General features: G+C 46.1%; 1 protein-coding gene across 2 annotated transcripts in view; it reads left to right on the forward strand.

Moving 5' to 3' along the window:
* Positions 1–14,721, forward strand: part of Herc4 (HECT and RLD domain containing E3 ubiquitin ligase 4) — a 206,327-nt gene that overhangs the window by 116,203 nt on the left and 75,403 nt on the right. For both annotated transcript variants that reach the window (XM_037435637.2, XM_037435639.2), the window contains one exon: positions 903–1,022. In XM_037435637.2, coding sequence (XP_037291534.1) covers positions 903–1,022 — 120 coding nt within the window. The remainder of the gene's footprint in view (positions 1–902; positions 1,023–14,721) is intronic.

The following is a 14,721-nucleotide window of genomic DNA, read 5'->3' on the forward strand; positions in this document are numbered from 1 at the left end:
AACTAGTTTCGGTTGTGAGGTTGCCTTGCAACCAAAACCAATACAAACAAGAAGTTAAGCACACTATGACATAGTTAGAAATTAAATTTTGGTTCATCTTGGAGCTTATAGCAAATTTTCTCATGTATGACTTGCACACTCAGCATTGATTCTTGGAGAAATTTTTAAACATAATTTCTGTGGATGGCTGCAGAACTAGCTTTTCTGTCTAGCCTTGAAGCACTGATGCGAAGCCACCTTCACACAGGATGTTTTGCTTAGTGATATCGTACACGAATTTCCTTTACAAAATCTTTTTTCCTGCTGTGCGATTTAAGTGGGGTCGACCTACATTTGAGTTGACTTTAAAAATTCTATAAATAGGGTATGCACTATATGTATATAGATGTATTGCATTTATATGTATTGATGTATTGCATATATTGCATTTCACGTCTTTGACTCAATGTCTGCTATGCCCTATGCTGTTTCGTGTTGTAGTGAATATCCCTTGAAATTCACTCATTGAAATTTGGATCCCTTGAAATTCACTCAAATGAGAGTTGCTGTAAATGTAGATTCAACTCATGCTATTAGCATGTAGCTTTGATATTCAAATAATTATCCACAAAATTTGAGTAGTTTTAATTCATGGTCCTGACAAATGCCTTTATATAAGTTCATATGTTTCATCGCTACTCAATCTAGTTAAAAGCATAGGTGTAGCATGGAGGTTCAGCCTTGGTTTATGTGTAATGCAACACACATATAATAAATGTATTTGCTAACATTTGAGCTTGTATATCACCATGTCTTGATTTTTTTTAATATACTGTGGCACCTGTAGTGCAATTTCTAGCAGTGTATATTAAAGATTGATTCTTTTGCTATTGGAATTTTTTAAATATTTTTGTTCACGACAGGTCAACAAAGAGTGTGGTGGCTTGGTTTCATATGAAAACTTTTACATACCTGAAGTCACAGATAAGGTGGATGTCCAATTAGACTATATTCAGTGGATTCAGGGCAGCAGCGAAGATAGGGTAAGTGTTGCCATTTGATCGTCTGTGTCACAAGTTTGTCTGTACGAAAATTCTTAGTTGTGTAAGCGCTGATCTTATACTTCGTGCTTTTAAGGAACATTACAAAATATTTCAAAGATGGAAAATTTTTCTGAATATATGTTAGGCTTCTCTGAGCATGTAGCCAAACATTATTCCATTTGATTCAGCAGCAAATAATAGTTTTGGGTTTAAACAGCCAAGGATAGCTTGTCTGCTCCTTTGCGTTATTGTCGCTGCTTATGCAGCAGACTGGCCGAACTATAATGTGAGTGGGTTCAGCCAGTACTGACTTGTTTTAATAATGCTTCACCAGCAGATTATCTTAAAACCTACCAGCTGTGTCGTGTAAGCACCAAAACAGATGCAGGGTGCTGCCATGGTCTGGTGCTGCTCATGGCTGAACCATAAGTAGTGGGCAATGCATTTTAAAAATATAGAGAGAAGTAATTAGATCCATTTGTAGTGATGTAACATTTGGGGTGGGACATATCCCCCTTGTGTGCCTTTTTTGGTGCTAGTGGCAATGAAAGATAAGAAAGAACCTCTGCCCCCAGGTGGTCGAAATTTCCGGAGCCCTCCACTACGGCGTCTCTCATGATCATATGGTAGTTTTGGGACGTTAAACCCCACAAATAAATCAATCAATCAAGCCTGTATTTGATGGTTCTAAAATTTTTTTCTGGTAGGAGATGCATGAGAGACTTGACTCATGAGGTAAAAAAAAATTTGTGCTTTGGTTTACCCATCTAGAATATTTTAACATAAAAGTGACTGTGAAGATCAGAAGCTTCTATCATATTGACTGATTTTCTTCTGTGGCGTATATGATGCTTTAGGGATGCTTCATGCATGGCTAAATGCTCCAATTTTCTCATCATTTTTTATGTTAAAGTTCCGTGTTGAGTTTCCTTTATCTATTAGAGTTATGACAGTTTACCGTATTCACTCGCATAATCCTCGCACTTTTTTTGGCGGAAAACCGATGCCAAGTTGGGGGGGGTGCGAGAATTACGCGGGGAAAACTTCCCAGAAAATGTACAGAGCGAAAAAAAAAAACTAAGTGGCCGCAAATTAGGATTCTCACACCAGCAACTAACAGCAAGCTTTGAGAAGTACTAATTAAAACTTACCTCAACAATAAAAGCACAGTTTCAATACAAGGCAAGGTTTATTTGAGACACAAAAAGTGCAAGCAAATAGTCAAGAATTAGAATACCATACGCAAAGCTTGTGGGCGTTGAGGGCGTGGCAGTAGCGTTCGTTGCTCAACAGGAGCCCTCAAAAGGTAAGCGTAGGACGTAAGTATTGGGCTGCTAACTGTTTAACAGAATCGTCAGCAGTTTCCTTCTGAGGAAACAGTTTACCATCAATCCCAGTTTTAGGCACACGGCAGGCCCAACACAAAACTTGTATGCTCCAAAAGGCCTACCGGCGGCCCTGTTGCCGTTGTTTAGATCATGATCTATCACTTTCAACTTGAAAGCAGCCGTGTAGCTTCAGTATCGCCCCATAACGTGACGAGATTACCGATACAACATACAAAACATGCCGCAACGCGCACTTGCCACTTTGGCTTGGCTTGTATTGGATTGAATCTTTGTGCAATAATAGTACGCTTGATGCCTAAGACATAGTGCCAGATGGCACACACTATCATCATGAGTGGCTGGAACGAGCAGACGGCGTTATTGCGGCAGTTTTCGGGGGTGTGATATTACTCGAGGAAAAAAAAAAAAATCTTATTGTTGTTGGGCGAAGAGGGGGGTGCGAGAAATATGGGAGTGCGAAGATTACACGAGTAAATACGGTATGTACAACTTTTGAGAAATGGTTGTCTCTTTTCACTCACAGAGGCACACTCAGCTTATTTCAACAAATAGATCATCTGCAAGAAGTTGGCTAAAAGTCTAATTTTGCTATTTGAATGCTGCTTGTTAATGTACCCTTATAAGCAGTGTTGTACGGAATGGAATATCAAAGAACGACATTCCAGGAACCAGTTTCTTTTGGGAGGAACGGAGGAATGCCAGCGTTTCATTCAGGATTGGTGGAACTGTGACAATCACTCATTATATTTACAGAGGAACGGTAAAGGGAATGATGTTTCGTCTGTAAAGGCTCTATAGGATTCAACAGGCGCACGCTCCCTCGCAGCACAGCATGCAGAATAGGGTGGATGGCCGGCTGCGTCAGGCACAAAAATGCTGAAACCGACCGTGCACCGGAGGGACAGCTGATTTTTTTACAGCCAAACTGCTATGCTTCAGGTTTGCCATCTCTCATAGAAAGACAATGATCATCATGAAACAGCGCTAGCTGCCTTCATTCTCTTCTGCTTTGCTCCCAGAATACGTATGCTGATTCGTCCGGCATGGAATGCAATAACTATGATGGGAAAGAGAACGATTGAAGAAAAATAGAAAGAAAAATATATAGAGGAGGCGGAGGAGGAGGAAAGAACTTTATTCAAAGTCCGGCGAGTTGGCGGGGTGGGCTAATGGCCCTGCCTAGGTTACGGCCAGGAGTCCTTAATTTCTGGCGGCTTCCCCGGCCCGCTGGGCAGCCCACATCTGATCTTCAAGGACAAGGCTGAGCATTGCGGCTTCCGAGCGCGTGCGCGCGAAGGCTGTCACTAGAGGTTGCATACTCGTTATGGGCACTAATTTCTCTACATTCCCATAACATATGCTCCAAAGTGGCTCTGGAGTCGCAACACTTGCACCTGTAGATATCGGAATATATAATGTGCGAGAGTTCAGGATTCGGATATGTCCTAGTTTGTAACTGCCGCCATTCGACAGACTGTTTTTTTTTTGTTAATTTTAAGTGAGGGGCAGGAATGTGCCCCTCTGTAATCTATAATGTTTTGTAATGTCATTGTATCTAGTCATTCTGTCTTCCCACTCCCACTCGTCTACCACGCTGTCATCACCGTAGGATGCGGGGGAGCACTTGAAAGGGCAGCTCTGTCGGCAAGTTCTCGAGCTGCATCATGTACAGCCTTGTTGTTGCGGTTTCCCGCGAGGGCGTGAACAAGTGTCTATATAATGTATGTATTTCTGTTGCTTGCTTAACACCCTCCTAGTAGAATTCGTAGTGCCTCTGGGGAGATTCGGCCATTGTCTCACTGCCGTTTGATAGTCACTGACTATCACGATTGAGTTTGAGCTACTGCGAGTGCTATGGCTACCTCTTCCGCTGTCTCGGTACTTGTGGTGCATGTCGTCGCGCCCCTCGTACCGCGTTTGTTGCTGTCGATTATGGCTGCCATAAACACCCATCTGTGCTTGTACCGAGCAGCGTCTACGGAAACTGCATCCTTGTCATTACCAAACTTTTTCTGTATTTTCTTTGCTCTGGTCTCTCGTCTGGCCTTATTGTGTTTGGGGTGCATGTTTTTTGGAAAGGGGGGTATCATCATTGTTTCCCTGGTCTCTCTTGAAATGTCCACCTTGACACCGTGTTATGTGTGATAGGTTATGCCTAGTCGCTCTAGGATATGCGTTCCTGCTCGTGTCTTAGAGAGACATTCATATTGTGCCATACCTTGCACCTCAATTAGCTCATCTATGGTATTGTGCAGGCCTAGTTGTTGAAGTTTGTCTGTGCATGTGCTAATCGGTAGCCCTATGCCTAGTTTGAACATTTTTTGAATGAGGCAGTCTAACTTGATCTTTTCCGCGACTTGCCATTTCAAGTACGGCGCTACGTATACTATTTTGCTTATCACGAATGTCTGTATCAACCTCATCATGTTTTCCTCCCTCATGGTACTGTGCTTATTTCCTATCCTTTTTATGAGCCTCATTATTTGAGCTACAGTTGCACAGTTGTCTGAGGGTTTCTCCGTTGTTGCCCTTGGCTTCGATGAGCAGACCCAGTACCCTGATCTTGTCGACCATGAGGATGGTTTTTCTATCGGCTGTTCTTAGCTGTATTTCTTCTCTATGAGCGAGATCGTGTAGGCAGTTGCCTGGTCTGCGACCTCTACGAGTCTGTATGTACAGCAACAGCTTCAATTATTCCTCAGAACAGGCTAGCCCAGTACCTTCTAGATATCGGTCCACTGTTTCGACTGCTGTTTGAAGTGTTTCCTCTATTTATCCGTAACTCTCGTTTCTCAACCATAGGGTGATGTCTGCATATACAGTAAAACCTCGGTATTCGAACTCGGTTATTTCGAAATCCCACTTAATTCGAAGGATTTCTGCAGTCTCGTATTTTCCAGTGTAATTTAGAGTGGATAATTTGAAATGGCGGCTGGCACCAGTTCGGTTAATTAGAAAACTTTGGGTGCCATTGCCAGTTCCAGATCCCGATTTCGCCGTGAATCCGTGGAAACGATGGTCATTAATTGCCACAAGGCATTACAACGTATCGATACTAAAAAGTGGCAGCTGAAGAACCCTAGTCTCGCTAGGTCTATTGAAAAAAAAAAAAACTAAGAAAAAACGGTCTCGTGGTCAACCAAAACGTGCGCCTGTGGAAAACGAGCCGTGCTTTACTGCAACACAGAAATGACACGTGGGAAGCTTATTGCATGTTTCTCGCAACGCCAGCGGGTCGTGGTTTACCTATTCTTTCGGGATTGTAAAGAAATTAATAAAGAACAGTTTAGCGAAAATCGCGATCTATGCGAACCTCCGATTGCCGGTCGCTCCAGCAATTCGCATTTTTGCACTGCTGGCGGAGTTCTTGCCAGCAACACCTACATTGAAAACTAAGTTCGTAAATTTCAAAGAATATTTTTTTCTAGCCAAAACACATCGTGATCTTCGTCATACTGGCCAATACAAAATTTATGATTATAATAGAAAGAATGTGCGAATGGTCGCATTATGACGTGCTAACGCAGCGAGGAGCAGGCGTCATGCTGCCCGCATGTCACTACTGCGTTGCAGTGAAGATGTCTTGTTTTCTGCAGGTGCACATTTCAGTCGATCACGACCGCGTTTTTTTTTTTTTTTTTTCGGTGGCAGCAGCAAGGTTCATCATTCCTCCATGTTCGCGGCAAAACAAAGACCAGGTATTGCTGGAAAACATAACCTTTGGAGCCGCAAGCTAGCCGGCACAGCAAACGACGAGCACTGATTAGTTTGAATAGTTTCAAGTTCCTTGCGTCCCACTTTTTGTATGTTCTGTTAATTCAAAAACCTGCTTAATTCCAAGCTTTCTTGCGGCCCCAGTGACTTTGAATTAACGAGGTTTTACTGTATTGTATGATCGAGTCATTCGATTGCTTGGAGCATGGCCAGTAGTCCTTATAGGGCTAAATTGAATAACATAGGCGATAATACCGAGCCTTGCGGCGCACCTCCACTGCCCATCTCAATTTCCTCTGAAACAGGGGTCCCCCTATCATGATCTTTGCTTTTCTTCCCGTCAGAAAGTTACGTACGTAATTGTACGTCCGTTGTCTCAGTACTAGATCATTTACCTTTTTTAGCATCGTTGCATATGTTACACTATCAAAGACCTTCTTGAGGTCTAACCCTAGAATCGCCTTTGTCGCTGTTCCTGGATCATTTATAATTTGATGTTTTAACTGTAGCATTAAGTCCTGCGTTGAGAAGTTCCTCCTGAATCCTATTATTGCGGCTCCATGAGTTTCCCCACATAAGATGTGAGAGAGATGGTTCACAGTCTGCATTAGCTTGCCTGGCTTGGGTATTAACACGATTTTTGCCGTTTTCCATTATTGCAAAATTGGTCCAGCCTTTCATGATTTGTTAATGAATTCAGTTAACTTGGTTACGGACTCATCATCCAAATTACGTAGCGTTTTGTTCGTTATGCCATCTAGTTCAGGTGCTCATTTAGTATTGAGTTTCTGCAAGGTGGCCCTCTCTTCTGCCTCTCTGATCTCATTGTCTAAATTATCATTTGCTAGCCCTGTGTAATCAGGGTGTGTAACGCAAAGTGCTTGAGAGATGTATGTTCTCTTGATTTCATTGAGGAATTGCTGCTCTGGACTTTGAAACATTTAACCGATTAATATTAACCGATTAATATTAACCGATTAATATTGTGCTTTTCTGCCAACTTGTTCTCATCTGGGTTTGACAAATGTCTAAGAATGTTCCACGTTTTCGCCATTCCTATCTGGTTGCCCATGTCATTGCATTTTTCCTCCCACTGTTGTCTGCACAGCTGCTGGGCGTACTGCTCTATATCCCTGTTTAATTTAGCTAACCTTCTATGAAGTGTCTGGTTGTGTTTTTGTTTTTTCAAACTCTGTTGTAACCCTTCCTTAGCTTCCCACGGGAGCTTATTGTCTACACTTTCTAGCTGCGCTTCCGGTGGCATCATTTGCGTAGCTGCCGCCATGTCTCGTTTTAACTTTTCGGTCCATTCTTTAATACTCTGTATCATTTTGCCGGGCTCATCTCTAATGTTCCTAAACTTGTCTCAGTTGACTATTTTAAGTTGTCTGCCTTTTGCCTTCCGGGGCCCTGCCCTCACTGTTATTTCTTGTATAGAATGATTGCTTCTCAAGTCGTGTTGCTTATTGGTTCACTGCATGTTCAGTACGTTTTTAGTGAACGTCAAATCTGGCGTAGTATCCCCGCAAATGCTAGTACCTATTCTCGTAGGAATCGATAGATCCATCACGAGCGTCAGGCCCTCCTCCTCCTGCGCGTCCAACCACAAGTTGCCGCCTTTCTGGGTTTCGATCCTGTATCCCTATGCACCAGGAGGGGGGGGGGGGGTGGGCGAGGTGAGGGAAGTGCTGCTTCAATTGCTCCAAACTGCTTCAAAATGAAAATGCTGCTCCATGATGCTCCAAAAGCAATATTTGCTAGTAACTGCTCCAAACCAGCTCCAAAATGGTGTTGGCAAACTAAAAAAAATGAAGTTGAACCATGGGACCATCCCATGAGCATAAGCAAAACCAAAAAGCAAACTGTATGCACTATCATCCTAGAATGCTACTCAGTGGCGCAACTCCAGAAAAATCCCAAGGGGTGACACATATCAGGTCATAGTGTCCGATTCGTATATTTAGTATGGGTTGTATTTTTATTTATATAGGAATGAAATTATGCTGGAAAGGGATTTATTGGCGTGTGTTGCAACTGTGGCCTTACGATGAAAACACGATTGGGACAGAGTAACGGTCAAGCAGATGCCGGCGACGATCAGCACGAGGCGAGCGAGAGAAGCCCAGTACCCAAAGAGGTGGCGATGTTGCTTGCAACAATGAGTACGCATCGTTGGCAAGCAACATCGTCACCTCTTGGGTACTGTCCACCGGCGTGTTACGTCTTCCACCGGTGTGTTACGTTCACGCCGGTGCATGTCGTCAGATGGAGAAACTGGCTGAATGAGAAAATTCACCGGTGAGGTTTGCACCAAAACGCGGTAAGGGCCCTCGTACTTCTCGATGAGTTTTGAGAAAAGGTCAGGGGTTTGGTAAGGAACACCAGCCATACAAGTTATCCCGGGGAATAGCTGTGGCTTCGTTAAGGGTCGACATTGGTTTTTTTTTTTTTTTTTGGCGCTGCTGTTCTTGTGACGTAAAGGTGCGTGCGAGTTCACAGCACTGTTCCGCTTTTCAAGCAGCTAGGGACGCAGATGGGCATTGGGATGCATCAGGACGGTATGGAAGGAGAGTGTCGATGGTGTGGGACGGTTCCCATCCATAAATAAGAAAGAAAGGTGAAAATCGAGTGGTAGACTGTGCCGCGGTGTTGTATGCAAACTTGATGAATGGAAGAATGTGATCCCAGTCAGTATGATCAGATGTCACATACATCGCGAGCATATCGGCGAGGGTGTGGTTAAATCTCTCCGTGAGCCCGTTAGTCTGCGGGTAGTATGCCGTCGTCTTGTGATGAACAACATGGCATTCACAAAGCAGATCCATGACGACTTCTGATAGGAAGGCTCAACCTCAGTCACTTAGTAGTTCTCGAAGTGCACCATGTCGTAGTATGAAGCGATGGAGGACAAAGGACGCTACGTTCCGCGCAGTGGCACTTGGAAGGGCGGCGGTCTCAGCGTAGCGTGTTAAATGGTCCACTGCGACTATGATCCACCGATCTCCATCTGAGAGCCATAGAGATCAATATCGATTCGATTCAAAGGTTTGGCAGGGCACGGAAGCAGTTGAAGCGCACCGGACAAGTGGAAAGGCAGTGATTTGTGGTGTTGACAATCAGGGCAGCCCATAACTAATTTTCGAACAAAATTATACATTCTGTGCCAGTAGAAGCGATTGCGAATACGTTGTGAAAGGAGGCGCATATTTGTCATTGCAAGCTGCGGGAGACAACCAAGAGCAACTTACATCCTTTAGGGGCGTAGTTGTGTCGGTGTAGCAGCCGATCGCGAATGGCAAAATGAGCAGCTTGACGTCTGAGAGATTGTGATACCGCAGTGGTTGACGATCCAGAGAGACGGTCAAAAAGGGAAGCGATCCACGGGTCCTTGTGTTGTTCACTGGCAAAGGAGTCGAGGTCGAGAGATGCGACGAAGTTGGTACCAGTGGTTCCGCAGGCCAAGTCGGGAGGTAAAGGTGAACGCGATAGGGCGCCGGCGTCAGAATGCTTACGTCCGCTGCGATAGATAACGTGAATGTCGTACTCCTGAATTTGCAGTGCCCACCGAGCTAGGCGGCCAGAAGGATCTTTCAATGTGGCGAGCCAACAAAGTGCATGGTGGTCCGTTACCAGGTCGAATGGGCGACCGTACAAATGAGGGCGGAACTTGCGAAGTGACCAAACTAGCGCTAAGCACTCCTTTTCAGTGATGCTGTAATTGACCTCAGCTTTAGTGAGCGTGCGACTCGCATAAGCAACTACGTATTCGGAGTAGCCCGGCTTGTGTTGGGCGAGAACAGCGCCCAGACCAATCGTGCTAGCGTCTGTGTAAACTTCCGTTTCAGCCATTGGGTCGAAATGCCGAAGAATGGGAGGAGATGTTAGCAGACTACGGAGCGTGCGTGGCAAACGCGACGTCGCAGTCTGGAGACCAGGATGAAAGGTCTGCGTCGCCGCGTAGGAGGTTGGTCAGTGGTGACATGATCAACACAAAACTTCGAACTAAGTGCCAGAAGTACGAGCATAGTCCGACGAAACTGTGTAATTCTTTCAGTGTAGTAGGTTTCGGGAACTCGGTGACTGCTTGCAGTTTTGCAAGGTTGGGTAGAACGCCATGCTTGGACATGGTGTGCCCTAAGATGAACAGCTCTCGCGTGGTGCTTGGACATGGTGTGCCCTAAGATGAACAGCTCTTGCGTGGTGAAGTGGCACTTTTTAAGGTTCAGTTGGAGCCCAGCGTTGGTTTAACACGTCAGAACCAGTTGGAGCTGAAGCACATGTGTAGGAAAATCGAGAGAGAAAACGACAATGTCATCGAGGTAGCATAGACACACAGACCACTTTAGTTCACGCAGCGTGTGTCCATGAGTCGTTCAAACGTGGGGAGAGCATTGCAAAGCCCAAAAGGCATTACGTTAAATTCGTACAGGCCATCTGGTGTAATGAACGCAGTTTTCTGACGATCAGCTTCTGCCATAGGAACCTGCCAGTATCCAGATGGTAAGTCTAAGGAGGAGAAGAATTCGGCTCCTAGGAGACTGTCAAGGGTGTCGTCGATGCACGGTAATGGATAGACGTCTTTCCGCGTCACCTACCGTATTTACTCGCGTAATCCTCGCACCCACATAATTTTTGCACCCCCCACATCGCCCAAAAAAATGCGATTTCTTTTTTTCCTCGAGTAATTATCGCACCCCCAAAAACTGCCGCAATAATGTCGTCTGCTCGTTCCAGCCACTGGTGATGATAGCGCGCGCCATCTGGCACCATCTCTTAAGCATCAAGCGTACTATTGCACGCAGATTCAATCCAATCCGAGCGAAGCCGAAGTGGCCAGTGCGCGTTGCGGCGTGTTTTGTATGCTGTGTCGGTAATCTTGGCACGTTATGGGGTGATACTGAAGCTAGACAGCTGCTTTAAATTGCAAGTGATAGATCATGCACTAAACGACGGCAACAGGGCCGCCAGTAGGCCCTTTGGAGTCAACGAGCTTTGTGTTCGCTACTGGTAACGGCAGCTGAAAGCCTCAAGACGCGTTGGGCCTGCCGTGTGCCAAAAACTGGGATTGACGGTAAACTTTATTTCTTCAGACGGAAACTGCGGACGATACTGTTAAATAGCCATCAGCCCAATACTGACGTCCTACGTTTACCTTTTAAGGGCTCCTGTTGAGCGACAAACGCTACCGCTACGCCCACAACGCCCACAAGCTTTGCGTATGGTATTCTGATTCTCGACTAATTGCTTGCACTTTTTGTGTCTCAAATAAATCTTGCCTTGTGTTGAACCTCTGCTTTTATTGTTGAGGTAAGTTCTAATTAGTACTTCTTAAAGCTTGCTGTAAGTTGTTGGTGTGAGAATCCAGATTTGCAGCCAATTCGTTTTCTTTTTCGCTCTGTACGTTTTCGCGGAAAGTTTTCCCCACGTAGTTCTCACACCCCCCAACTTTGCATCAGTTTTCCGGCAAAAAAGTGCGAGGATTATGCGAGTAAATACGGTAGTTTAATCTCTGGTAGTCCACGCAAAATCGAATCGATCCATTCTTCTTTCAAACTAGAACGACAGGAGATTCCCAAGGACTGTGCGATGGTTGAATAACACGACGGGGTAGCACCTCTTCGATGTGGTGGTTGATAGCGTGACGTTCTGCAGCAGAGACACGGTACGGTCTTTGACGCAATGGCTGGTGCGAACTGGTGTCAATGTTGTGGTGCACTGCGGAAGTGCGACCCACTTGCGGCTGAGAAAGGTCGAATGAATTCGCGAAGTGCTGGAAGAGATTAAGCTCGGCGAGTTCTTGAGCACTTAAGGTGTCGGCGATGGAACTCGAGAAGATGTCACTTGACGAACATTTCAGTGGGGAAAGGGCATAATGTTCAGCAGAGGCGCTACTGCACAATTCGTCTGGCATCTTAAGAAGTAAACAAGAATCAAGGTACTCCACTTGACCGAGACATTTGCCGGCAAGTAGCATAAGCGGTGCAGAAAGGGGATTGTGGACGAAAATACTGCTTCGGCCAGCAGTGACGTCAAGTGTAGCGAAAAGCACGGAAACGGCTCTGCGGCTCGTGAAAATGTCGAAAGGTGTAAACATTACTGTAGCATCGTTATGGTCATCGCAGCAAACAGAGACAACGGCAAGAGAGGCTGACGGAATTTCGGTGTCTTCACGCACGACGAGCTTTGGCGAGTGCTCAAGAGTTTCGTGCAAAGGTTCGTCACACAGGTGGGAACACTAAATTTCAGCACGTGCGCAGTCGACGGCGTGATGATGCGATAGAAAGTCTCACCCGAGGATAACGTCATGCGAGCACACCGAAAGGACGATGAGCTTGGCAATATACATAGAGCCTTGGATGAATATGTGGGTCGTACAGGGGCCGAGAGGTCAAACTGGTTGTGCGCTAGCCGTACGAAGCTATAGTCCAGGGAGCGGCGTGGTCACTTTGCCTAGGGAACGGCAGAGCTGGGCGGCTATAACAGAAACGACAGCACCTGTGTCGACGAAGGGCAAAGGTAGAAACATCATCGACAGATATGGCCACGACATTAGCAGGTGAAGTGCGAGGACTTGAGCGTTTCGACGACGACGCAGTTCTTGCCTCTGGAACTGCGGCGTTCAGTTTTCCCGGTTGGAGAAAGCAGGTCGGGGATGCATTGGGGACAGTTATCGGGGACAGTGCATTGGGGACATTGGGGAGAGTGAGTTTGAGATGAAGGCTGGGGTGACTGAGACTCGGGTAGGTTAGTGTAGCCATACTGCGGTGAGGGATAGGGAGCAGGTAGGTGCATGGGCGGTGGGTCATACGGTAACGACCGAGTAGCGTCGTGAAGTGGTTGGAAGCAACGGCGACAATATTGTGCCACATGTCCTGGAGTACCGAAGGCGTAGCAGATCGGTCGATTGTCAGGAGTGCACCAGGAATTGCTGACTCGCGGTGCAGCCCAAGGTGTAGAAAAAGGGGCGGAGTGGGGAGCAACTGAAGACATCGGTGGCAAATGCTGCTGGCGGGGTCTGCTGCGTACCACCTGGGCATACGTAAGAGGCGCAGCCACGGGCTGCATAGCCAGCGCATGGGGAACAGGCATGGCCACAGGCTGCTGGTGGGCAGCGACGGGAACAGCCTGAGCTACCTCTTCGGCAATTACGTCGCGGAGTGGTGAGGGCAGACGAGAGGACGGTGGCTGCTGCGTGAAGGGAATCATTGCCGAGCTACTTCTTCACATACAGTCTTTAATCTCTTGCAGGATTGGTGAGTGATCGGGAACAGAAGTAAGACTGGAGAGCGAATCGGCATGTGAGGAAAATGGCCGAGTCAGGGCACGCTGCTTCCTCAACTCGTCGAAACTTTGACATAAAGTGACAAGTTCCGCAACGGTGGCAGGATTACGGGCCAGTAGCATCTGAAATGCGCCGTCATTTATCCCTTTGAGGATATGCTGAATCTTCACCGACTCGGCCATGGCGGTGTTCACACGGTTGCAAAGACCAATCATATCTTCGATGTAACTGGTCCGCAAGCGTTGTTCGGCTCTAAACTTGCGGACAGTTGGTCGGCCAAAAACATCAGCAAACGACGTTTTGAAGATGGACCACGTCCTTATGTCGTTTTTGTGGTGGTTGTACCATATTTCGGCCACGTCAGCGAGGTAAAAGATGACGTTAGTCAACTTGTCCGCGTCATCCCACTTGTTGTTTGCGCTCACCAGTTCGTAGTTAGTGAACCAGTCTTCCACGTCAGGCTCATCAGCTCCGCTAAAGACCTTGGGCTCTCGCAAGTGAAGAACGCCGGGGTTGCTGGAGGATGGAGTGAAAGAGCCAGGTTGCACATTGCTGGTGGCCATGATCGGAGGTAGCATTCGGTTGCACAGCTCCAGGTTTAGGCAACGGCGAATGGCAGCACCCAGGTTCAGGCGACGGGGATCGTCAGCACGCTCCACCAATTGAAAAGGGGTTTATTAGCGTGTGTTGCGACGGTGGCCCTACGTCGAAAACACGATCGGGACAGAGCAAGGGTCAAGCAGATGCTGGCGACGATCAGCACGAGGCGAGCGAGAGAAGCCTAGAACCCAGTACCCAAGCGGTGGCGATGTTGCTTGCCAACGATGTGTTTTCTTTTTCACAATGCTTTCAAATAAAAAAAAAAACATGCATGGGGTTCGAGCTCGAGCAACTGTATCGTTCTATTCAGTCTTTTTTTTTTTCACCTTTTTTCGATTTCCATAGATCACACAGCTGAGGGGCATTTTACACAGGTACGCTGTAAAAGATAAAAAGCCTTTTAAAAAGTTTGATTGTGCTATACTTAACTGTTAACTCAATTATATCATGTGCTAAAGCTAAATCTCAAGTGGGACACTTGCAAGGGATGTCCTCCCCAGCCTGAACACCAGAAAAGTCCAGACTCTCTTGACCCCAGGCTCCGCCCATGATTTACGCCAACTATACTGCTTGTATACTAGCTGTATACTAGTATATGGCATGTTTAATAATAAATATAAATATTTATTAAATGCTTAAGTGATGTTTTAGACTTCAGGAGTTGTTAGGAACATGGATCTGCTTCGAAAACACCAATAGCAACCCTAAGCTATAGCATTTTTTTTCTTCTCCGAAGACACTTGAACCTGCTCCA

This window comes from Rhipicephalus microplus, chromosome X (genome assembly GCF_043290135.1).
Source record: "Rhipicephalus microplus isolate Deutch F79 chromosome X, USDA_Rmic, whole genome shotgun sequence".
Lineage (NCBI taxonomy): Eukaryota > Metazoa > Arthropoda > Arachnida > Ixodida > Ixodidae > Rhipicephalus > Rhipicephalus microplus.